Source organism: Acipenser ruthenus, chromosome 7, assembly GCF_902713425.1.
Source record: "Acipenser ruthenus chromosome 7, fAciRut3.2 maternal haplotype, whole genome shotgun sequence".
Classification (NCBI taxonomy): Eukaryota; Metazoa; Chordata; class Actinopteri; order Acipenseriformes; family Acipenseridae; genus Acipenser; species Acipenser ruthenus.
This window is the reverse complement of record NC_081195.1, coordinates 56,914,747-56,939,317: the sequence shown is the minus strand read 5'-3', so window position 1 is coordinate 56,939,317 and position 24,571 is coordinate 56,914,747. Positions and strand designations below refer to the sequence as shown.

Below are 24,571 nucleotides of genomic sequence, written 5' to 3'. Positions count from 1 at the left end.
TGAAGTAATTTTATAACAATTCACATGTAATAACTTTGAATAAGTAACACTATGATGTCAATGCTTTTTATGTACCAGTTAAAAAAATAAAAAAAAACTAATTTGTGTTTATTTCATTCCAAAAGTCTGATTCTAATGAGACTGGGCGAATCAAGCCAGAATTCGTAGAAGACCCTTCCTTCAAACGGCGTATTAACTACAACTACACTGCCGTCCATATCCCCACTGACATCTATGAAGGCTGTAAGTAAACTATTGGCTTTTTTCTATCAAGGTTCAGATTCCAACTAATTGAACCGAGTACATTTACATCAAGATATCATTCAGCCATTCAGCTTTTTCACTTTATCCTCAGACAAGCTTTTTTGGAGAAAATGCTTAAAAGCTTTTATAAATGCGGTATACTAATTCTTTTAAGAGGCAGTTTATTTACAACATTAATGTTACATTGTTTTACATCTTATCAGGGTAACAAAAATCTGAACTGACCACTGTTGTTTCTGCTTTTATTTTTAAAAACCGAAGCGTATGGGTCGGAGAGAAAATTTGATTTATATGGAATGAGAGTTATCAGTATAGATATTTGTTAAAAGCTTGTGATCTAGAGGTAGATAAAGAAATCAAGAATGCTACTTACTGTCATGTGATCCCAGTCAATAATAAAAACAGCGTATTGGCTATCCATATACACTATGTGTGTGTGTGTGTGTCTACATATATACACATATATATTGTGAGGGATTGGTTAAAGGAAACGAACAAAAAGGCGAAAGACAATGTAAACCAACTGGTTGGTAAACAAAGAAAATTAATATAAAGTGTTTGGGATCAAAAATGAATGGGTTAAAGAATACACTTTGTAAATAATAACTGTGTGTTAAATAAGGGAAAGTACAAATGAAGAAAAAGTATGGTTTAAAATAAATATTTATTATTGTACAGAGACAATACCTGGGGACACTAGGACCAGGTGGAAGCTACTGGAGTCAAGGCTGGCTCCAGTTCAAATTAATTATTCAATTTAATGACATGTCAATTGTTTAATGATATAATTGGTTACCATTTAAAAATGTCTGTTTTGTGAGTGTTTGAACTAGGGTGATGGTAGGAGCTGGGTTGGAGAGTGGGAGAGTACGCGAGGAAAAGAGTATTATTATTATTGTAACAACTGGTCAACGACATTTTGGAAAAGGTATTTGGATTACGATTTGGCTTTTGAAGACGAGGTAACAGGCTTAGCCTGCCCCGTCAGTAGATAGGGAACCATCTGTTTAGTTAGGACCCGAGGCTGGGTTAGGTTTTGTTTTCTTCATTTTCTTTTCAGTGTTTAAAAATAATAAACACACGCTATGGCGTTTCCTTGCATCTGGTTGTCAAGTGTTTGATTGAAGGAAAATCTTTGATAAGAATATATATACACATAGACCATATATATACACACATAGACTATTATATATATATATATATATATATATATATATATATATATATTATAGTCTATGTGTATATATATATATATGGTCTATGTGTATATATACAGTATATATACAGTGCCTTGCAAAAGTATTCAGACCCCTGACCAATTCTCTCATATTACTGAATTACAAATGGTACATTGAAATTTTGTTCTGTTTGATATTTTATTTTAAAACACTGAAACTCAAAATCAATTATTGTAAGGTGACACTGGTTTTATGTTGGGAAATATTTTTAAGAAAAAAAAAAACTGAAATATCACACACACACACAGACAAAGCGATAGGATGTTGAGTTACATTATTTATGGAGTCCAATTTCGAGCCTGTAAAGCTTTTTAACCACTCACCCACATACATTTATTCCAAGGCTGTCTTGTTATTGCAGTTTATCATTTACAGCATGGTCTATAGTGTGTGAGATTATTTTGATTAGATACTTCTTTGTTTACCAGGACAGTTACAATGTCTGTGTCCTTTACTCAGCACCGCCAGTTTGACTTAACATATTTAAAGGGTGTGAGGGTAGTTTTTGTCAGCTTGTTTACTTGATTGAAAGACATTGTGTGGTGAAAACACTGCCAATGTTGTGCTCACTTGCGCATCACATATAAACACTGTGAAGATGTTTTGATGTGGGCAGTAGTCCTAGGGAATGTTTAAAAAATAATAAAATAAAATAAACTATCACTAAAATGTGCCTTGATTAATTTAATGACTTTGATTTACCAGGTCTTGTCTATCATTTTGTTGTAGCTGTATAATAAAAGTATGCCATTTCTTAATGTTGTGCTGTATTTTATAGCAAGATCTTAAAATGGACTGAAATAAAACAATACAGCTATGTATTACTAATATATTGTAACAGGTGGGAGGTCTGTCACTAATATCCTGGGTGCTGACCTTCAGCGAAACTCTTGGAGCTAACCAAAAATGTGTGGTACATGGATGTGATATTATTGACATTGAATCCAAAGCTGAAGATGGCATTGCAGATTTTCATATTGGCCTTTGTCATCACATACTGACATTTGGCCTATGAAATATGTGATGTGAATCCAGCACATTCAACTCCAAAACACCAAATAATCTCTCTTCTAGCTTTTGTCACACACCTAATAACCCTAATTATGCTTGGAGTGTAGCATACTATATGCAGTGATTTGTATGATTGTTATATCTGTACTGTAAATTATTACATTGTGTGTTGGGTGTATCTTTTATTGTCATCTTGTGCAGTTGGGGTTAGACTGCTGTAAAGCTCTCTGCTCATACTACGTGAAATGATGTCTCTATAATAAGGCAAGTATTAATTATTAAACATGACAAGGTTTTTCAACTTTCAAAATTAGCTAGATGTTTCATGCACAAGATGACATCTGCACACAGGAGAAGATGTACTTCTATTTTGACAAACCCTTAACGGTGATTGGTTGATCATACAGTATTCATTTTATAACACAGAGTAGTTAAAGTGCATGTTTTTTGCTGCTTTAGTATTAAACCTTGCCTCACCAAGCAATACAAGCGGGCACATGGAGACAGCAGACAGTGGGAAGCAAGACAAATGCTGGCCATGTTGAGCAGTTAATGCAATAAAACTGATAGGCATCAGCTACTTAGCTCTGTAATCCGAGATTATTATCATGTATTTTTTTACCTTTGTTGCAAAATGCCATTTCCAACAACACAGTGCAACTAGGCCCATTGACATTATAGACAGCTTGTGTTATCAGGGTTAATGGTTAAAAAAGGGTTACCTGCAGTAAATGCTAGGATTAAATCAGGAATAATGGAAACAAAAGGGCCGCTGCACCTTTTAAATTGTAATAAATACACTGCTTTAGACTGAGTCTGTGTGTGTGTTCAAATTTCAATACCAAATACAGTGGCTGGAGGGATTCAGAAATCAAATCTTAGCCTCATGTGATGTTGAGTTTCTCAGTCTGCTTAGCTGGGTTTAATGTTCAACCTACAGTAGCAGGAGCTACTGAAGCATGAGGAGAGGGTTGTGGGGGTCACAATAGCTCCAAGGAGAACGCTCAAAGCTTTCTTTTCTTCTTTTTCTTCGTAGGTCATTGAATGTAAAATACCCAGGGTGACAGCTTCTTGTAAATCTTCAGATAAACAGACTGCAGTGGCAGGAATGATGACTTTTATTGTCCTCATAAAAATAGTCTAGCTGTCACTTTTTTAACACACCTACTGTATGATTTTAAAGCTTTATTTGCTTTACACCTGGCCTACAGTAAATACCATTTAAATGGGGGAGTTTAGGGGGCTTTACAGATTATATAAAATGACTGGGTATTTGTTTGTTTGTTCAGTCTCAAAGGCATCCTTAGCAAAAGGGCTAAGCTTCAATTTATATTCTAATAGTAACAGGCATTAAAGTTTGAAATGTAAACTGAAATATTTTATTTTTATATTCATATCAGCCTATGAATTGTGTCCTTGTGGTTTTCATTCCAACTGAGCTCTCAATTACTTAACTAGACCCTCAATTGAACTAATAATTTGCTTAATTAGACCTTTTTACTTGTTTTCAGCTCTTAAACAGTTGCATATTTCAAGATAGCTATACATTTTAATTAATTTTATATTTTTTTCTTTTAAATTTAGTCGTTGCCAATTAGTTTTTTTTTTTTTTATTATTATTTTCTCCCCAATTTGAAATGACCAATTATTTTTTAGGCTCAGCTCACCGCTACCACCCCTGCGCTGACTCGGGAGGGGTGAAGATGAACACACGCTGTCCTCTGAAGCGTGTGCCGTCAGCCACCCGCTTCTTTACACACTGCGAACTCACCTTGCAGCCGCCTCAGAGCTACAGCGTCGGAGGACAACGCAGCTCTGGGCAGCTTACAGGCAAGCCCGCAGGCGCCCGGCCAGACTACAGGGGTCACTGGTGCGCGGTGAGCCGAGGACACCCTGGCCGACCTAACCCTCCCTCCCCCTGGGCGACGCTCGTCCTATTGAGCGCCGCCCCCTGAAAGCTCCCGTCCACGGTCGGCTGTGGAATAGCCTGGACTCGAACTCGCGACGTCCAGGCTATAGAGCGCATCCTGCACTCTACGCGAGTGCTTTTACTGGATGCGCCACTCGGGAGCCCCATAGCTATACATTTTATAAGTAACTTGAACTCTGCAACTTTTTAGGAGTTAAAAACAATTAAAAAGGTCTATTTAAACAAATTACCAGTTAATTTAAAAGTCTAGTTAAGTAATTGAGAGCTCAGATGGATTGAAAACCAGAAGTCACAGGGTGTCCCCAGAACCAGGGTTGGGAACCACTGCCTTATGTGGTTGTTATTTATGAAGATGACTAGTTGATTACTACAAAATAGTTAATATTTGTATTTATCCTATAGAAGGTCACAGGTGCCTTGAAATGATGATACAGCTACATTGGACATTGCCTCACACTTACTGACATAACCGACATGGGGTTGACCAGTCAATCTTCATTTATTTGAAATAGGTAAAGTAATTTACCTGAGGTGTTTTATAATTAGACATTTTGGGTATACAAGAAAATTAATGCTGAAAGGACCTTTTAAAAACCATGAAAGCAATATGAATACTTGCCAACATTTGGAAACTGTTGAACGAGATTCTGATCATATATATTATCATATAATAGATGTATGCCCCAACTCAACACCACACGACCATCATAACAGTAAAAATGGACATGAAGCGTTCTTACCTTTGTATAAGTTAGTGATCAGCAGATGTGACAGCCGCACGAAGAGCACAGCGTGTGGTTTTCACTAACGCTACTGTGCAGAACAAATGCATTTTTTTCTATGTGTAAATATCGGGACTTTCTTCCTATGCATCGGGACGCGGGACATTTGCTAGGAAATCGGGACTGTCCTGACCATATAGGGACTGTTGGCATGTATGAATATATGACCTTTTGCATGTCCTGATAAACAGTTGGGCTGTAAGTTTGAGTCTTTGTTTCTGTCTTGCTTAAAGCATTAGATATTATATTATAAGGACTGGATGCACTCTTTGTAGCCGTTGCACAAATGATTCCATTGTGAATCTTTCTGCAAGATTACTGTACCATACTTCAGCTGTGTGTAGAAACAAAGCAAAGGCTTACAGGATTTGTACGTTTGTACAAATATACTTTAGCTGAATATATAGATGCCAAAGAATCAAATTGTTTCTAGAGTGCCATATTTTACTACTGTGAACCTCTCCTGAAACAACAGGGGACAACAATTAGAATTTCATATTAATATACTACTTTAAATTTCTTAATTGAAACACACTAATTTCTTTGCAAATCTGAGGCATCTAAATCTCGTGTGAACTCCTTAGGTAGAACAGTATTAACCGAGTTCCCTAATTTGTTTTCTATATTCTCCTGTGAAATTACAACCTATTTTGATGAGAAATTATGATTGAATGGAATTATGAAAAATAGAGTGACTCTTCATATAAAGAAATCTAATTTGTCAGGATTTGTGTTGCTAATAGGTTTTGCAATTTGCCTGAAGCTAGAGGATTTCAGTCAGCCTTTCTTTCATTTTGGCTGTTTATGACTATATGCGTCTGCATTAGTCATACACTCAACAGAGAAGCTTTCACATGAATGCAGTTCTAAACAACTGCTGTTGTCATTGCTGTCATGGCAACAGGCCTAAATAAAGTTCAACATCTGTGTCTGGAATTAGTAACCTAATTATTGAAACTTACCTGACAGGGAGTCTTCTGTTCTTTGTAACCCTGAGAGTGATTTCCACAGTTTCAGAAAGAGCTTGCAAGGTAAACGCAAGCAGTGCTGGAGACCAGAATGTCTTTTAAATTGGACTAAACTAAATCAAAATACAGATTCTGTTTTCTTAATTAAAACATGACCAGAGACTTACTGCTGCTTTCACACACCCTAATCGTGGACTAACTCGGTAATATTGGAATGTAAAAACAACTAATACATTGCTGTTTTTTATTACCTTGGCATGCAAGGTATCTAGTTTTAATGGCCATGTGTATTTTGATCTAATACATCAGAAATAAGTATAAGACAGGAAAGGTGGGTATTGGATCACCCTTCTTTTTATCTGCATCGAATAAGAGACTCAACTAAATACGTCCATTCCAAGTATACAGTTGGTTAACCTTTAAGATATAAAATTGACCAACTGGTGATAGATGAATCACCAACTTAATAAATACATCATATCAGGCTGATCAGACCTGAAGTTGATTGGGCTTAGGCCCTTGTCCTGTGCAATACACTGCCCACTCTATGACAAAAGCGGCATGCTGTTCTTTTGTGCTGTCTAAATGCATGGTTCGTGCAGGGTTCTATCCGGCAGAGCCTGAACATTCTATATTGATTTCAGGTCTGTCAAATCACATTGCTTGCAACAGTGTCTGGATTCTAAGAGACAGCACTCTAAAGTGTATTGTTACAGAAACTATTATAGCCATATCCATTAACAACCGTTGAGTGTTAATCCTTGCGTGTTTGCTTTCTGAATGTTTGTTTCCGAGTATGGCCGTTTAGAATTTAGGACTTTACAGTACATGCTAATTTGGTGCTTACTTCATTTAGTGCACATGCAGAAATCACATGCTTAACAGAAGTAGTGGTGACAGAGAATCTTTTCCTGAGGTTTAACATAAGCACATGCACCTGTGGGGGAATTTGACAAATGCATTGTATATACAGTATGTCCAGTCATCTATCTTTCTGCTGTCTGTTTAACCTTACACAGGCTTTCTGTGTTTGTGTGTGTCCAGTTGCTCTACCTCAAAGCTGTGCTTGGCTGGTTTGGTCTGATGGGAATAACAAGAAACAGAGTACTCAGGGGCCTTGGGGAAAGAAGATAATGAAATCTCAAATTGGGGTGTATTGGACATCACTAAAAGGATACATTAAGCAGCTGAAGTTTAAAAGTAAACTAACATGTAATTGGTCAGTTGGCACTGATGCATATTCACGCATCAAGTATGTCGGCTGCTGGTCTCTATTTTAATTTTGGTTTAAATAAATGCTTTACTTGTTCTTTAATTAAAACTCTTTATTTATCCAATGCACAACATGAGTAACCTTAAAAATCAGGCTAGTGGAGAACAGCCAGAATTTAGCACCCAAAAGAATAGGACCAGTGTAGCCAATTACACCATAAATTAGCTGCATGTTTCTATAGGGGCTACCAGGACCATTACACTGTATTTGCTTCATCAAGGTGCACAGTGTATACAGGTTTTTTTTTTTTTAAAATGTTAAATGCTGCTTATAGATAAAACAGAGGTTTTAGAAAATTAATTTTTTCCTAAACCACTAACATGATTGTGTGAAATGATAGTGTTTCAATTGTACAAACTGGGAATTAACCATATTTAGCTAATTCACATTTACCGTAGGCCACGCTGACTACATAACAAAGGGTTATTGTGTTTACCTGTAAGTTCTTGAGATAAATAGTTGATTGTTTTTCATTTGTGTTGATGTCATAGTTTTCATCAAGGATAAGTGTGTTGACAGTAGAACCCTTTCTTGTTGCTAGTTATAAAGTATTTATTGTGTTATGATTAGTTGATATTTTGATTTCCATTACACAAGAGTAGATGTTAAAACTTCATGCTGATTTGAACTCAGCTCTCGCCAAGATAAGCACCAACTAAGACGTAGCTTTACAGTAAACTAATGTGATCCATATATGTCTCCATCCATTTGCACTTCCTTCCATATGATGATGTAGATATCCTTCTGTCTGGTGTTGATGGTTGAAGCGTAATGCTGGCTCCAGGGATCAGCTTATTGCCTCCCTAGCGCAACAGCACACACAATGGCTACGATGCTGGCTCCGGGGATCAACCACAGTGCGGTCTCCCCAGCGCATCAGCATGACAACCATCTGAATTGAGCTAAGTAGGGTACATCTCTGGGGTCTTCAAGTGGGCACCTTCCATCCTCATTGTTTCGTCGACTAGCCCACGACACCTCAGGAGGGCTCGACGGTGATTCTGGCATCCCAGCATCACCCCCCTCCATCCCCCACTCAACTCAGCCCAACTTACTTACCCGTACATCAGCGTTTCTTTCTTTCTATTGTGCTTGAGATCCCCAGCCAGAATCATTCTGTCTCAACCACAGCCAGTTGCTGCTCCTCTCTGCTGCTTCAGATAAGTTATTCACTGTGCGACGCAACTCTTGGCCACTGAATCTGACGTCTCTGAGAAACTGGGTTGTAGAGTGTGCCACAAATCCTCGACAACCCACTTCCACTGGGTAAACCCGGACTCTCCATCCTCGCTGTTCCGCTTCAGTGGCTAGTTGAGCATACTGCAATTTCTTCCTCTCATACGCCTCATCTACAGCATCCTCCCATGGCACTGTTAACTCTACCAAGTGAACAAGGCATGCTGATCCAGACCACAAGACAATATCTGGTCGAAGGTTAGTGGTGGAAAAATAGGTGGTGGTCAGGTGGAAAAATAAGCCGTTGACCAACATCTGCCAGCATTTTCCAGTCTCTAGCAGCTTCCAGTTGTCCTGGGCAAGGATTGGTTTTAACACCTATTCTTGGTGGTTGCTCTCCTGGGCAGAGGAATGTTGTCTTTTGTGTGTAATGTTTTGATGGAACAGGTGGCAACTTATTGGTCATGTTACGCTTGTCTTCCAATGCTAAGGCCAAACATCGCAGCACCTGGTCATGGTGCCAAGTAAACCATTCTTGGCTAAAAACCACCTTACATCCTGTCAAAATGTGCCTTAATGTTGTAGGTGATGAACACAAAGGACATGAGGGATCCTCTCCTACCCAGAGGTTTAGGTTCTGTGGTGATGGGAGAACATCATATGTTGACCTGATGAGGAAACTGATCCTGCTCTGTTCCACTGACCATAGGTCTTGCCAGCCAATCTTCCGTTGTTCCACACTCTCCCATCTCATCCATTCTCCCTGCTTGGCCTGGGAAATGGCCTTTATACACCTCATCCTCTCCTCCTGCTTTTGCACCTCATTGACTACCAGCTTCCTCCGTTGAGCTGGGGCTGCCTTGTGCCATGTAGGAGGAGCTGAACTGAGACCAAGACCCCCTCTTCCATGCTGAACTTGCCCCATGATATCACCAATTCGAAGGGCAGCCTTGGCATCCTCCACAGCTTTCTTTGCCGCCCACTTTCTTCCAGTTTTCAACACAGGTGCTGCCTCCCTTACGCATTTGTCGTGTGACTCTACTAATGTCATTTCCAGTCTGACCTTGGCGCACTAAAACTCCTCGGTTAGACCAGAGACTGGTAGCTGCAGTATTCCTTTACCATAAAGTCCCACTCTGCTGAGGCAGCGTGGAACTCCCAACCATTTCCTGATGTATGAACTGATTAAAGCTTCCAGCTTCTCTACTATTGTCAAAGAAACCTAGAACACAGTCAGTGGCCACAGCAACCTCAGCAGTAGACCAAACTGAAAGCACCAGAGTTTTAGTTACATCCTGTGAAATACATTTCACAGGATGACATTTCAAAGGTGTGCAACAGTAAGGTATCTGGCTGGTATCTGGCTGGTTCCTTACTGTTCCCAAGAGTATTCAGTGCACCCTGTAAAGCTTTCAAATACTTTTTGAAACTGGACCTGAAAAAAAAATCAAGTCCTAATGTCTGTGGAGTGTTTTGGGAATAACATGCTATATTTCCAAGCTGTTTTCTAACCACTCATAATATATGTTCATATATACAGCACAGTACTTGTTTTAATGAAATTAAATGAAAATTCCAACTGACAAGTTTTCCATTCTTTATGTAACTGATGTATTAGTTCCGGGTTTCAATGTCCTTGTAGCAAATATTTCCAAACCCCCTCAGTCCCAAAATTATATGTGTAAAAAAAATCATTAGTACAAATAGCAGTGTACTACTTTATAACAATACTGTGTAGTATTGTACCTGACCTTGGGTGGGAGAGTGTAGGATGTGCAGACATTACATTATCCTTTTCTAATTTGCTAATGAGCTTTATTGGAAGTACACCTATATTCTTGTTTAGGCATAATGTGTTCATGACCTAAATAATTTGAGTGAGTGTGTATTTGTGTAATTCATTTGGGGGGGGGGGGGGGGATGGGGGGGTCATAAGCAGTTACCTTGTATTTTTTGTAATTGCCAATTATGTTTCAACAATATGCCATGATGGAAACCCTGTTTTCTATTATCATGTTATTTGTTGGTGTCTAGGCTAAATTATATTAGGATTGTCTGTGGAAAGAAGACTATATCCCTGCTTAATGCTTTTAGTGTCTGCTGTAAATGACTACATTATTTATACCAATTATGCTCACAAACAAAATCATACAGTTATGTAATGGAACTTCTGAATGTCACGCTTCATACGAATGCCACTTATTAGCACCTCTTCATACCTGTAACTGGCCAGAGACAAAAAGAAGAATACAGTTCTGTGGCAAAGTGGGTGGTGAGGGGTAGCTGTGTAGCAGTGATGCGGTGCAGGAGTAATGAGCAGACAACGGTAGTCCAGTGGAAAAATAGGCTTTATTTGCCAGCACTGGTCTAGTGCTCAAAATAATAAGCCCGGCAATACACAACGATGTGTAAAGCTCGGGCTGACAAAACACAGGATACAGTCCTGAACAAAAGAAACAAGAATACGGTCACCCGTCTCGGGTGCGTGCAGTCGTGATTGTGGTGAGTGAATACACAGGACGTTGTGACAGTACGTGAGGAGGTGATCCGGCTTGTGTTCGCCCAGTGCGACAGCTCCGGATATGTTCTAGCTGTCTGGTGATTCGGAAACAAGACAGACAGTTAGTTTTCAGCCACTCCAGCACACAAACACACACACACAGCTCTTTTAGAGCAGAACAGATTTTTAGGTCCTTCTCGGTCCTTGGTTTAACCCAAACGAAGGAAAAGAACAGCGTTACCCCGGCCCCTATATGTAATCCTGCATGATATCTAGGTAAACGGTTGCAGCTGCCTTTTACTTGCAGCTGCCCCTCGTTTACCTGTCAAATCAATACGGTCTTACAACAGAGTCTCGCTTCCTTCCAGGCTGACCCACTTTCCGGTCCCGGAAACGAACTGTCAGGCCAGCCCTTCCAGATACTTCTCCTCCCGTTCTTTAGCGCCCTCACAGGTCGGGAGGAAGATTTATCACCAGAACTCATTGTATTTCTGTCACATATCCCACCGCTCAGAGTGGAGCCGAAGGAACACTCGGCTAAATCTACCTTTCCCATTGCTCCCCCCTCCCGGGAAAAATAATCCGCATTTTGGTGGTCTTTCCCCGCACGGTGTACCATATGGTACATGAAGGGCTGCAATGCCAGATACCACCGAGTTATCCGGGCATTGCTGTCCTTCATTGTGCTTAACCACTTGAGTGGGGCGTGGTCTGTGACAAGATCAAATGAGTGTCCCAGCAGGTAGTATCGTAAAGAGTGAGTAGCCCATTTAATGGCTAAACACTCTTTTTCGACTACGGAGTAGTTGCGTTCCCGAGGTAACATTTTTTTGCTTATGTACAATATCGGGTGTTCTACTCCAGCTACTTTTTGGGACAAGACTGCACCCAACCCTACATCCGAGGCGTCGGTGTGGAGGATGAATCTCTTGGTGAAATCTGGGGTAATAAGAGTGGGGGCCTGGCAAAGTTTACGCTTAATCGTATCAAACGCCCCCTGACACTCAGCTGACCATTTAATTAAATTTGGCGCACTCTTTTTGGTGAGGTCGACTAACGGGTTAACCACTGTGGCGTACTCGGGGATGAAGCGGCGGTAATAACCGGCTAAGCCCAGTAGTGACCTCACCTGAGTCTTGGTTTTGGGGATCGCCGCATCAACCAAAGCCTGGATTTTGGTGACCACAGGTCTCACCCTTCCATTCCCCATTAAAAATCCCAAATATTGAGTCTCTGTCTTGGCAAACGCACATTTCCTCAAGTTAGCTGTCAGCCGGGCTGCCCTTAGAGACTGAAGAACGGCTGCAACCCTAGCCAAATGCTCTCGCCAGGTGGAGCTGTAAATCACCACGTCATCAATATACGCTGCTGCATATTCATGATGTGGGCGTAAAACCTGGTCCATCAGTCTCTGAAAGGCAGCGGGCGCACCATGTAGCCCAAATGGCATGGTTTTAAAGTGGAACAGCCCCTCTGGTGTTGAAAATGCGGTTTTCTCTCTGGAGCTGCGGGTTAGAGGGATTTGCCAGTATCCCTTCGTCAGGTCCAGAGTGGAAATAAACCTCGCTTTTCCCAGTCTGTCTAAAAGTTCGTCGACCCGAGGCATGGGATACGCATCGAACTTGGCAATAGCATTCACCTTTCTGAAATCTACGCAGAAGCGGTTGGTGCCGTCCTTCTTAGCCACTATTACAATAGGACTGCACCACTCGCTCCTGGAAGGTTCAATCACTCCAAGCTCGAGCATATCCCATACCTCTTTGCGAACGCCACTTCGTCGACTTTCCGGGATCCGGTACGGTCTCTCTCGCACTGTGACACCTGGAGGAGAGATAATGTCATATTCAACTAAGTTCGTCCTGCCGGGCACATCAGAAAAAACATCACTGAACTCCTCAATAAGCTTACGCAGCTCTCTTTGCTGATCCGGAACTAATTGTTCCCCCATTGAAATCGCTCTTGTGCTCGGGGTCTCTGGACAGGGACCTAAATCATCCTCCATATTGCCTGGGGCTATAAATAAGACCTCTCTTGCCTGCCAGGGCTTCAACAAATTAATGTGGTAAATTTCACGTTCATTCCGGCGATCGGGCTGTCTAATTTCATAATTTACTTTCCCTATAGCCCGAATCACCTCATACGGCCCCTGCCATTTAGCACACAGTTTTGACTCTGATGAGGGAAGTAGCAGCATTACCTTGTCCCCTGGTCGAAAGGTTCGAATCCGTGCATTTTTGTTATAATGCTGCTCTTGTCGGTGCTGAGCCGATCTGAGGTTGTCTTGGGCCAAACGACCGACCAAATCCAGGCGATCTCTGAGTAGGAGCACATACTTCACCACATTTTTAGACGAGCCTTTGTGCTCCTCCCACCCCTCTCTCAGCAGGTCGAGAATGCCGCGAGGCTGCCGGCCGTACAGGAGCTCAAAGGGGGAGAACCCCGTTGAACTCTGCGGCACTTCTCTCACTGCAAAAAGGAGGTAGGGGAGAAGTGATGCCCAATGTTTCTGCTCTTGTGTTACAAATCGCCTCAGCATCGACTTTAAGGTCTGATTAAAACGTTCCACCAGACCGTCCGATTGTGGATGATAAACGGACGTCCTGATGGGACGTATTTTTAATATTTTGTACACCTGCTGTAATGTATTGGACAAAAAATTAGTTCCGTGATCGGTCAAAATCTCCTTGGGGATCCCTACTCTGGCCATAATCTGTGCTAACTCGGTGGCTATTGCAGCGGCACTAGTGGACCTCAATGGAACTGCCTCCGGGTATCGCGTTGCATAATCCACCACTACTAAAATGTGCGTATACCCGGAGTCAGAAGGTAGCAAAGGGCCGACTATGTCCATTGCAATGCGCTCGAAAGGAGTGGAAATAATCGGCAGTGGGACCAAAGGGGCGGGGCGCACTCGACCCGGCGCTACTCGCTGGCAGTCTGGGCATGTGGCTACATATTTCGACACATCAGTATGAAGACCTACCCAATGGAATCGAGCCAATATCCGTTCCCTCGTCTTCTCGGCTCCGAGGTGCCCCGCAAAAGGGATATCATGCGCCAGCCTCATGACCTCCAGCCGACAAGACGGGGGAACCAACAATTGTGTTACAGGCTGTCCTGTGCCCGCGGCTAGGTTTACCCTATACAGTAATTGCCCCTTGATACTGAAGTGTGGATATACTAGCGCCCCAGCGCCGTCAACATCCTTACCTTCAATGGACCGGACCTGTCCCCAAGCGTGCACCAGTGACGGGTCGTTATGTTGGCCCCACACTAGGTCCGCGCTTGAGTACCACGGGTCCGGTACATCGAGAGGGGCTGGAATAACATCTGCTCTAGTCGGTCCAGTAACCTCGCTCTCTCGGTCACACTGCGTTCCCACTCCCTTCGACTGGCGTTTGTTACCATTGCAGCACTCTCCCACCAGACCCCAGCCTTGTCTCAACAACGCTCCCTCCCATTTTGCGGTCTGTCTCTCCTTATTCGTTTTTCTAGGACGGAAAAGAGGGGAAAACATTTCAGTGTGAAAAGGAAACACATCACCAATCCGTTCCTTTTTTTTTTTCTCTGCCACGTTTACGTGTGTGGCTGAGACTGCCATTTTTTTCATCAATTCTTTGAATTTTGGCCAGTCTCGGCCCAGAATAACTGGGTGTGGCAACCTTTCCGCCACCCCAACTACCAGGTGACGTTTTATCGGTCCTACCGATAAATATACTTTTAATGTGGGGTATGCCGCCGTGTCTCCATGGATACAGGAGATGGCCACCTGACCTCGTGGCCGCCACGACACACCGCCCAGGAGAGCTGTCCTAATCAAGGTTTGCTCACACCCTGTGTCCACTAATGCGTGGGTTTTCACATTCCCTAACACCACATTAATCAGACAAGGCCCCTCCCGACCATTTTCCCCACGCTTACCAGTCTCAGGTGCCCAATTGCACGCGGCCACGTCACACTCCATGGCAGCGGGGCATGACCTGGCCAGATGTCCCGGCTGGTGGCACCTAAAACAGATAGGAGGGACAGAGGGGGCATGGGTTAGAAATCTGTCCCGCTGCTGGTATGGCAACGGGGCAGGGGCAGCACCTCTACCCCAGCTGGGGGCCAACCTTGATCTCCATGGGGGGGAGGCAAGGGGGCCCAATGGGGTCGGTGCTCTGGGAGGTCTGGGTCCCTGGAACGAGGGGGGTGGTGGCGATGATGTTGGAGGAGAGGGAGAGAGAGCGCGGCTGCTCCGAAGGGCAGGGGCGGACAGGATCCCGATCCGGGCAGAGGTCAGGGAGTCCTCAAAATCTTCGGCCAATTTGACCGCCTCCTCCAGGGTGTCGGGGTTGTGGCGCCGTATCCACGCCTGGGTTTCGGCGCCGACCACATGGCAGAACTGTTCTACCACAATGGCTTCCCCCATCTGCTGGACGGTCTTCTTCCCGGGGGTCAGCCAATGCACCATGTGGTCGCACAACCTCTCCGCAACCACCCTGGGGCGTGTCTCCGGGGCTCTCCGGTACTCCCGAAACCGCGCCCGGTGGGTCTCGGTAGTAATGTTGAGTCGGCGGAGGATAGCCTGCTTGACCAGGTCATACTCAGTGGCGTGCTGGTCACTCATGGCCTGGTAAGCTGCCTGAGCCTCCCCAATCAGGCAGGGTCCCAATTGGCTGGCCCAGAACTCCCGCGGCCAAGCCGCCGCGGTAGCCAGCCGCTCGAATGCCACCAAGTACGCCTCCGGGTCATCCTCCGCCGACATCTTCATCGCCCGTGCCTTTGGGGGCGACATCACCGGTGTTGTAGTCGGGGTCGTTACCGCAGCCACGGCCAGTCCTACCCGTTCAATGAGCGCTGTATAGCGCTCCTCCCTCCTTCTCTCCTCTGCGTCCCGTCTGCTCTCCAGTGCCTGCAGCAGCTCCGCCAGCGCGTCGCGGTCCATGGTCCCGTTTCTGACACCACGTGTGGCAAAGTGGGTGGTGAGGGGTAGCTGTGTAGCAGTGATGCGGTGCAGGAGTAATGAGCAGACAACGGTAGTCCAGTGGAAAAATAGGCTTTATTTGCCAGCACTGGTCTAGTGCTCAAAATAATAAGCCCGGCAATACACAACGATGTGTAAAGCTCGGGCTGACAAAACACAGGATACAGTCCTGAACAAAAGAAACAAGAATACGGTCACCCGTCTCGGGTGCGTGCAGTCGTGATTGTGGTGAGTGAATACACAGGACGTTGTGACAGTACGTGAGGAGGTGATCCGGCTTGTGTTCGCCCAGTGCGACAGCTCCGGATATGTTCTAGCTGTCTGGTGATTCGGAAACAAGACAGACAGTTAGTTTTCAGCCACTCCAGCACACAAACACACACACACAGCTCTTTTAGAGCAGAACAGATTTTTAGGTCCTTCTCGGTCCTTGGTTTAACCCAAACGAAGGAAAAGAACAGCGTTACCCCGGCCCCTATATGTAATCCTGCATGATATCTAGGTAAACGGTTGCAGCTGCCTTTTACTTGCAGCTGCCCCTCGTTTACCTGTCAAATCAATACGGTCTTACAACAGAGTCTCGCTTCCTTCCAGGCTGACCCACTTTCCGGTCCCGGAAACGAACTGTCAGGCCAGCCCTTCCAGATACTTCTCCTCCCGTTCTTTAGCGCCCTCACAGGTCGGGAGGAAGATTTATCACCAGAACTCATTGTATTTCTGTCACAAGTTCTTAGTATGTATGAATTCTGTTCATCTTCAAATCTTTTTGTGAGAACAAAGCTTGTGAGAGCAAATTTTTTGGGGAGAGCAAAGCTGATACTACTGCAGGCTTCCCACAACAGACCTGACAAGCTTGATGTCAGTTCCACAGCAAGCCAAGAAATCCAGGCAAGGAAATAAGGACACAGACGTGACCCCCCCCCCCCCCCCCCCCTTTTAAAGGCGCTTAACACATCTAAAAAAATGTAATAATTGCTGCATCTCTAAATGGGAATCAGATCACTTGCAATTCACCAAAATGGAGATGAAGTCACGCTAAAGTGGGCTGTAAAGGGTGAATGCACCATATTAATTATTTTTTTTTGTTATACATTTAACTCCACCACCAAATTCAGAAATCTCACTAGAAATAAAATTATAAACAAACAGGTTTCTAATGGTATTAACTGCCAAAGTGGTCAGGAAAGGACTGATTTCTCAAGGAATATTATTACTTGAAATGGCTGTTAACTAAGACCTCCCATCCTCTTTTACGTTGGACTCCAAGCCCCATTATGTTGATACCTTACAAATGAATAGCCAGTGTGTACAAAGAAAGCCATTAGTCTGAACCAAAAGATAATTCCTTCAACAGAGGTGGAATGATTTCTTCATTACAAAACAGGCCTAAATTTGCAGGTAATGTAGTTCTTTATTAATGTCTTCTTCGCTTCCTCGTTCTCGCTCTCTCTCACTTACCCGCTTGAGCAGCAAAGCAAAATGCAATAGGTAGTGGACAAAAAAATGGAAACACCTGGGTAAATGAGGGACACCAACTATATTGAAAGCAAGGGTTTCCACACAGGTGTGGCTCACGTGTTAATTAAGCAAATAACACCCCAGCATGCTTAGGGTCATGTATAAAAATGCTGGACAGGCCTGGTTGCCTATAATTATGGCTAGCATGGCTGCAAGAGGAGACCTCGGTGACTTTGAAAGAGGGGTGATTGTTGGGGCGCGTTTGGCAGGAGCTTCAGTGACCAAGACAGCTCAACTTGCTGATGTTTCACGAGCAACGGTGTCTAAGGTGATGTCAGCATGGAACTCAGAGGGAAAGACATCATCAGCAAAGGGCAACAATGGGCGGAAGCACATACTCCAGGATCGTGATATCCGTGCATTAATTGGAAGAGCAAGGGAAAACAGGCGAGCAACTGCAGATCAATTGGCTGCAAATTTCAACCTGGGGTGCGAGCAGCCAGTTTCATCAAAAACGGTCCGCCGAGAACTCCACAGAGCGGGATACCATAGTGACCCAACGCCCAATTGACTTTACAATGGTGTTTCCATTTTTTTGTCCACTATCTGTATGTACAGTCACACTGCTCCCTTATTATAACATAGTTGAAAGGAGACATAGTTATGAGGCTGTTATACATGTGTCCTGCCCTGAAATCCAAGTGAAGTAGCTTCATAGATAAACTAAGAACCATGGTTAAAAAATGGTTCTGCACTATACAGGGTTGCACATAACAAGGGAGGAACTGTATGTGTCTGCTTTGAAAAAATGTTGCATACTTGACTTTTTGGATGCAGCTTTCAATTTTAATTGGAACTACTGTACAAGGGAAAGAGAGGGCTTTGCATGCTTTACAGTTGGGTAGAATTTTTAAGTGACATTAATGAAAGCAGGGCAGCATGGTGGCGTAGTGGTTAGCGTTGCTGCCTCACAGCGCCAGGGTCCTAGGTTCGAATCCGGCCTAAGATACTGTCTGTGTGGAGTTTGCATGTTCTCCCCGTGTTCGCGTGGGTTTTCTCCGGGTGCTCCGGTTTCCTCCCACAGTCCAAAGACATGCTGCCCAGGTTGATTGGTCACTCTAAATTGCTCTCTGTGTGTGTGTGGTGCCCTGCAATGGACTGGCATCCCATCCAGGGTGTAGTCTCGCCTTGCACCCTGTGTATGCCGGGTTAGGCTCCGGCTCACTGCAACCCTGTAAAGGAGTAAGCGGTTAATGATAATGGATGGATGGATGGATTAATGAATGCAATTGTGTAGTAGGTACTGTAGTGTGTAATTATACATGTTTTGTTTTTAGAAGCTGCTTTTTGTACATGTATATTTACAAACCAGATACCATGTAACACCTGTTTAAAGAGTAAGTAGTGGGGCTCTGAAAAATATACCATTATACGCCCCAACGTGTTACTACAACTGTTTAAATAATGTACCTGTAATTTCTTTTCATTGTTACCATCCTGACAACTTTCAACACTTGTAACTTTAAAGTCTGTTTCAAAGCTCTTTTCAAAATGTCCACTCTAGTGCACTGGGGTTTGAGATCTGTCCTGTAAATCACTGCAAAAAAAACCCCATAACAAGTGCTCTGGCTTTTATTTGCCATACCACATCATGGATTGTTATAGCTGTGTTACCTGTTTGACAATGTGGGCAATAATCATTACACTATCAGTGCACTAGAGCAGCCATTTTGAAAAGAGCTTCGAAACAGACTTTAAAGTTAAAAGTGTAAAGTCTGGATGTTAATAATGAAAAGAAAAAATACAGGTACATTATTCAACCAGTTGTAGCAACATGTAGGGACGTGCAAGGCTATATATGACAGAGCATTTGTTTCCCATTGACAGTACAAGCCTCACAAAATGCTGATCTAGTCAAGTGTGTCGTGCCTTAGATATATGGGCTATGAGCACAGATGTTATTAAAAATAACATTTAGTCTCAGCTGCTCTCCTGAGAAGGTCTTAAGAAGGTCACTAGTTTAGAACTGTATAGCATTATTTAAACAAGTCATGAAAGACTCTGAGCCTTGTAGCCTCTTTCATTTCTTCCCCATTTGCAGACATGCAGTATTCTTCACCGTTCTGAATTAAAAATCAAGTTTCTTGATGAGGAACCTGCCTAGCTAATAGAGGGCAGAGATTTTATTTTGTTCATTTAAAGAAAAGCTTGATTCTGGCAGTGACAGACAAAAGTGCTGAAATAGACATGCTATTCATTTTTATTTTTATAAAATATTTTATATTAAGAAGGAGCTGTGTCTTCTATGGATGTGAATGTTCCTTTTTAAGGATTCATGTTGTATTGATGTTTTTTCTTAAATGGGAACTTTCTTCATTATAATCCTGTCAGTTTTAACTGATGGCAGCATGCTTCACTGGATGCTTCACTGGACACCTTGGATGCTTCGCTGGATTCCACTGCTTTGCTTTTAAACATACACTTATTAGAGAAGAGTCAGAGCTGCTATTTTTATATCTGTGTCATCAAACCCAGTCAGCCAAAATATGTGAAACAGCATCAGAAAACTAAATGATGAATAGTTGCACAAGCAGGCCACAACAGCTATTTACTGGAACAGTACATTCACAAGTACATTTGGTTATAATACCTGGTTTGTACTGTATGTAAAGGTTATTTCATTCAACTGTTACCTGTTTGGTGTGGAAATTCCTGTGTTGTGTGGCTAATTGTGAGGATATATTAAATCAAGGAGATTTCAGTCACCTATGATCAACTTTACAATCACATCATACTGTATAAGAAATCTTCTCCTCGACACACACACCAACACATATTATGTAAACTATGGTTTTGTATGTGCTGATAACTTGTCATATTTGGTACATCTGTGTAGTATGCACATTACCTTTGCAATCACATGTCTGTTACAGGAAATCTCCTAAATGTCAAGTAGAATGAGGATGAACTGCTAATACTTGCTAATGGATCTCTGCTGACACTAACACAAGGGTGAAAATATAAAATGTGGCCTTTCAAAGCTTCTGTTCCTGTACCTCAGTGTGATTTCTCATTGTAGCAGAAAGCAATTGCTAACCAGCACATGCTCATTATCTGGCTTTGGCACAGCGCTGAGGTTGTTACATTCCTTTTAATAAAGAAGCTACAGCTGGTAAAATTGATTCTTCAACTCTAACAAAATTGGCTTGAACTGCCCAGCATATTATTTTAAATTTACTGGATGAACTTAAATAGAGTTCAATCACAATAGGCCTGCTGTAAACATAAACAAAAGTAATCTTCTGTAGTTTTATGTTATATTTAACAAACAGATATTAATTATTTTACTGGAAGATTAGGACAAATAAAAAGCCAGCTCTTATGACTCACAGGCACCAACCTGTGAGAACCCCATTGTTCACATTAAACCAGAGTTCTCATTAAAATTATAATAGTTTGAATTTGTGATGTTTAAAAACTGAATAGTATATGCAATTAAAAAAAAAAAAAACTAACACCAATACCTCTCTTTCTTAAAGGGGTACTTTATATAATCTGTTTTACTAATATTTAATATATTGGCTGTACCTGTATACTTGTACACAATTATCTATTTTCTTTCAGCCTCGATTATGATGTGTATTAATAATTCCAAAATACACATATTAGGATACTAAACAGGATACATGAAATATCATCAAAATTAAAATGATATAAATTATACCATCAAGGTTGTTTCCAAATCGAGTCGATCTCTCTGGTCAGGAGGTGACACTGTTATCTGCTGTATTATTGAATTGTATTTTGTCACACTTGTACTTGCTTGAACCAAAGTCATTGTATTTATCTTGCTTTTAATTGTATTATTACTTGTACTGTGATACTTGAAATGTATTTGCTTACAATTGTAAGTCGCCCTGGATAAGGGCGTCTGCTAAGAAATAAATAATATTATAAACAATGCAAAGTAAATGCAGCTTTTAAACTACACAGCATCTGAACACTATCATAATTTATCATAACCCAGTAATTAGTTTGCAAAAAAGAGATTATCCAGAGGATTTTATGTGGTGGCCAAAAAAAAAAAAACATTGTTCTTAGTGTGCAGCTTTACACTCATGAGCTGTGATCAGCATATCAATTTGAAATGCCCTTTCCTTCCACAGACTGTAGCTCTCAATAATGAACATAATTACAATTTTTGGCTGAAACCTTGTTTATATGTGAACCTGGACTGTGACCCATAGATACAAATGGTTGATTTAGTAATGCTTTACACTTGAGGGGGGTGGGGGGGAGGAAGGGGGTAATTCAATGCCAAATTAATTAAAACACCACAGCTCCTGGTATAAAATAAGGCTGAGATTATGAATTCCCTGTTCCAGTTGGCAGTTAATCAGACAATGGATATTTTCAATACGCTTCAAGATAGATTTTCTGTGCTTTGTAAATTAGTAGAGGGGTTTGAAAGATCAGAGCACCTATTGGTTGGTTCTTTGTTCTTGTAGAGGGATTCGGAAGACCTCAGGGTACAATCATTGTCATTTTGATTGATTTGAGGTGCAACTCCAGGTGGGATCATGTTTATGAAACTGGTAGAACACATTGAAATACATGAATGACCTGAAACCGAATGGGAGGATTGTAAAATACCCTTTTTGTCGACAGTATTGAAAAAAAAAAAAAAACTTTTTTGAGATCTATCAATTGAAAATGGGTTTGTGGTAAAAATAATGCATGAATGTGGGTGCTCATTCATCCAGGTCATCCCTCAGTGTTTCAAATGTATTGGCCAGTTGTAATGTCTACTGTGTGTTTTACCATAGAGGAGATGACAAACTGGGATGAGTCAGCGGCAATGTATTCCATTGTGCCATTTATGTCCCTGTTTGGTTCAGCTTTTATTCCAGCTTTCATGGGCTAATTATATGAAAGATAGTGGGGGCTCTTAAAGGAATTACTGGTATCAAATAAGCTGTCATCAGTTGGCCTCTGGAGAGGTGTGATTTAAGCAAGCCACATTGCTCGCTTTCTTTTCATCTGTTGATTACATGCTTCCCACTACTCCAATTGTATTCAGTTGTCAACTGCACAACCCCTATAATTATGGTAGCAGAAGTGATTTTGATCTCCTACTGTACTCTAACTCAGAAGATTGGGTATTGAGTAAAATATAATGTTTATTATACAAATAAAATATTATAAAGGGTCTTTGTTGAAATGCAACCAAATTGATTCAGTCGTGAGTCTCTGCCTGTCCCCTGGGATAAGGAACACCAGCACCAAACAAATCTCTTCAATATGCAGTATATACTGCTTTATGTCTTTTGGACTGACAGTTGCTTTTGGTCATATTAGATTGTTACATCATTTTAAACTTGTTATTATCTAATTGCTGTGAAGTCTGATATGATTTATTGGGAATTCAATCTACAGGAAAAAAATAACAAGTGGTGAAGGTATTGTCTTAGGTAGCCATTTGACATGAGTGTAAAGTAGGCCTTATAGATATTGATGTTAGGGGGTGGACTAAACAGGGGAAATGATTGATAGTCAACTTCCCTGACAGGATTCACATTCATGTTTGTCTGCTGGAACAGCCATTAGAGATTTAATGGTTAGCTACACGGGCCCCCTTAAGGTAACATTTAGCTAGACTGATAGCTGTGACAGGGGTTAAGAAAAATCTTGCTAACCATAGACTTCTCCGTCTTTATCAGCAGGAATTAGGTTGAACTTTGTCTCTCTGTGTGTACTGGGTGGGAGTTTGTTACTGCAGATTATTTGTTTCCGCTGTTTCAGTTTTATTAGGCTTCCAGTTCAGCCAGATCAATTCAGTTAGAGTTGATTAATTGGACCCCAGAGTGTTTATTGGACATGGCTTTAGAAAGCATGAATTGATCTGTTCTGCTCTATGCGACAGCAGCCATTCCCATTGAAGACAGACACAGTGTATTTGCATACTAATCTCATGGGAAATTAAATAATACCCAGCTGCTATCAAATGGCAGAATCTAGAAACTTCTTTGTGAAGTGCTAAATGATATTTTTAGACAGCTTGTTTTATAAATGCTAGCAGATTTTGCACACTCATTAGTCTTACATATTTTTCTGGGCCTTAGCATAAAGTAAAAACCTGATATTTCTGTGTAATGTATTAACAATTTAGATGTTTGAGTAATGAACATGCATCAAAGTACTCAATGATGATAACCAAAATACTAACCAAATATTCTGTTTGAAATTGTAATTGTCTGGATGCTGACCTACATTGGGTGTAATGAAAACTATTTACAAAATTAACTTGAGCTACCATGGCTTAAGTTGTCGTAAATCTATAAAAAAACAAAGTAAAAAACAAGTAAATTTTACAGCTTTCAATTGAGATAGCGGGATACATAGATCAAAGACCAAAACATTTCCCTGTACTTAGATGTTTTCCTTGATGAGCCCTTACATATGCAAATAAGGAAAAGGACATGTAGCAACCCGAAAGGTGACATTTCATTTGAATACTCACTGATACACATGAAAATTAAAAACTGCCATAAGGTGTAACCCAGTCAGATCTGGGTTTCATTGTACATGGACTTCGCAGAGTGATTGGGCTCACATCAGAGTCCATCTTGACAGGTAACTTTATCTGAAAGGTCGTGTTCTGCAGCTGGTGAAGATAAAACAGAATGTGAGAGTGAGCATTCAAGCGTTCTGTTCGTCGGCTCTTAAAAGATCAAAGATGTCTACTTTCTCCCCAGCAAGCTCAAATGTTTAATTGTACATATGAATTATTATCTACTGTAGATTCGGCCCACACAACGATAAAAATAGCACATGTAAATTGGTTAATTCAGTCCGTCACCAATTTACTTGCTTATTGCATGATGGGAGTGCTTTGTTCGCTTTTCCCATTCACACCCTGAACTGACCCACATAGGATATGTTTCCATGAAATTATTTTATTTGATAAATCTATTTGACAAAAAAGTGACAACCCCAGTGGAAACA

General features: G+C 41.7%; 2 protein-coding genes across 19 annotated transcripts in view; one reads left to right on the top strand and one right to left on the bottom strand.

Annotated features, from left to right (window-relative positions):
* Window positions 1-24,571, top strand: part of LOC117415040 (voltage-dependent calcium channel subunit alpha-2/delta-1-like) — a 159,413-nt gene that overhangs the window by 61,940 nt on the left and 72,902 nt on the right. For all 18 annotated transcript variants that reach the window (XR_009329193.1, XR_009329194.1, XM_059027349.1 and 15 more), the window contains exon 6: window positions 126-243. Coding sequence is in view for 16 of the 18 variants with exons in the window: in XM_059027349.1 (XP_058883332.1) it covers window positions 126-243 (118 nt within the window). In the remaining 2 variants the exon portion in view is untranslated. The remainder of the gene's footprint in view (window positions 1-125; window positions 244-24,571) is intronic.
* On the bottom strand, window positions 10,908-16,588 carry LOC131737548 (uncharacterized). The gene is made up of 2 exons (XM_059027358.1): window positions 15,064-16,588; window positions 10,908-11,237 (listed from the first exon to the last, which is right to left on the bottom strand). Exons 1-2 carry the CDS (start codon window positions 16,067-16,069, stop codon window positions 11,230-11,232), a joined length of 1,014 nt encoding a protein of 337 aa, XP_058883341.1. The 5' UTR covers window positions 16,070-16,588; the 3' UTR covers window positions 10,908-11,229.

What these genes read in the sequence shown, in the direction of transcription:
- LOC131737548 (XM_059027358.1), bottom strand. Translation starts at nt 16,069, where the DNA reads ATGGACCGCGACGCGCTGGCGGAGCTGCTGCAGGCACTGGAGAGCAGA.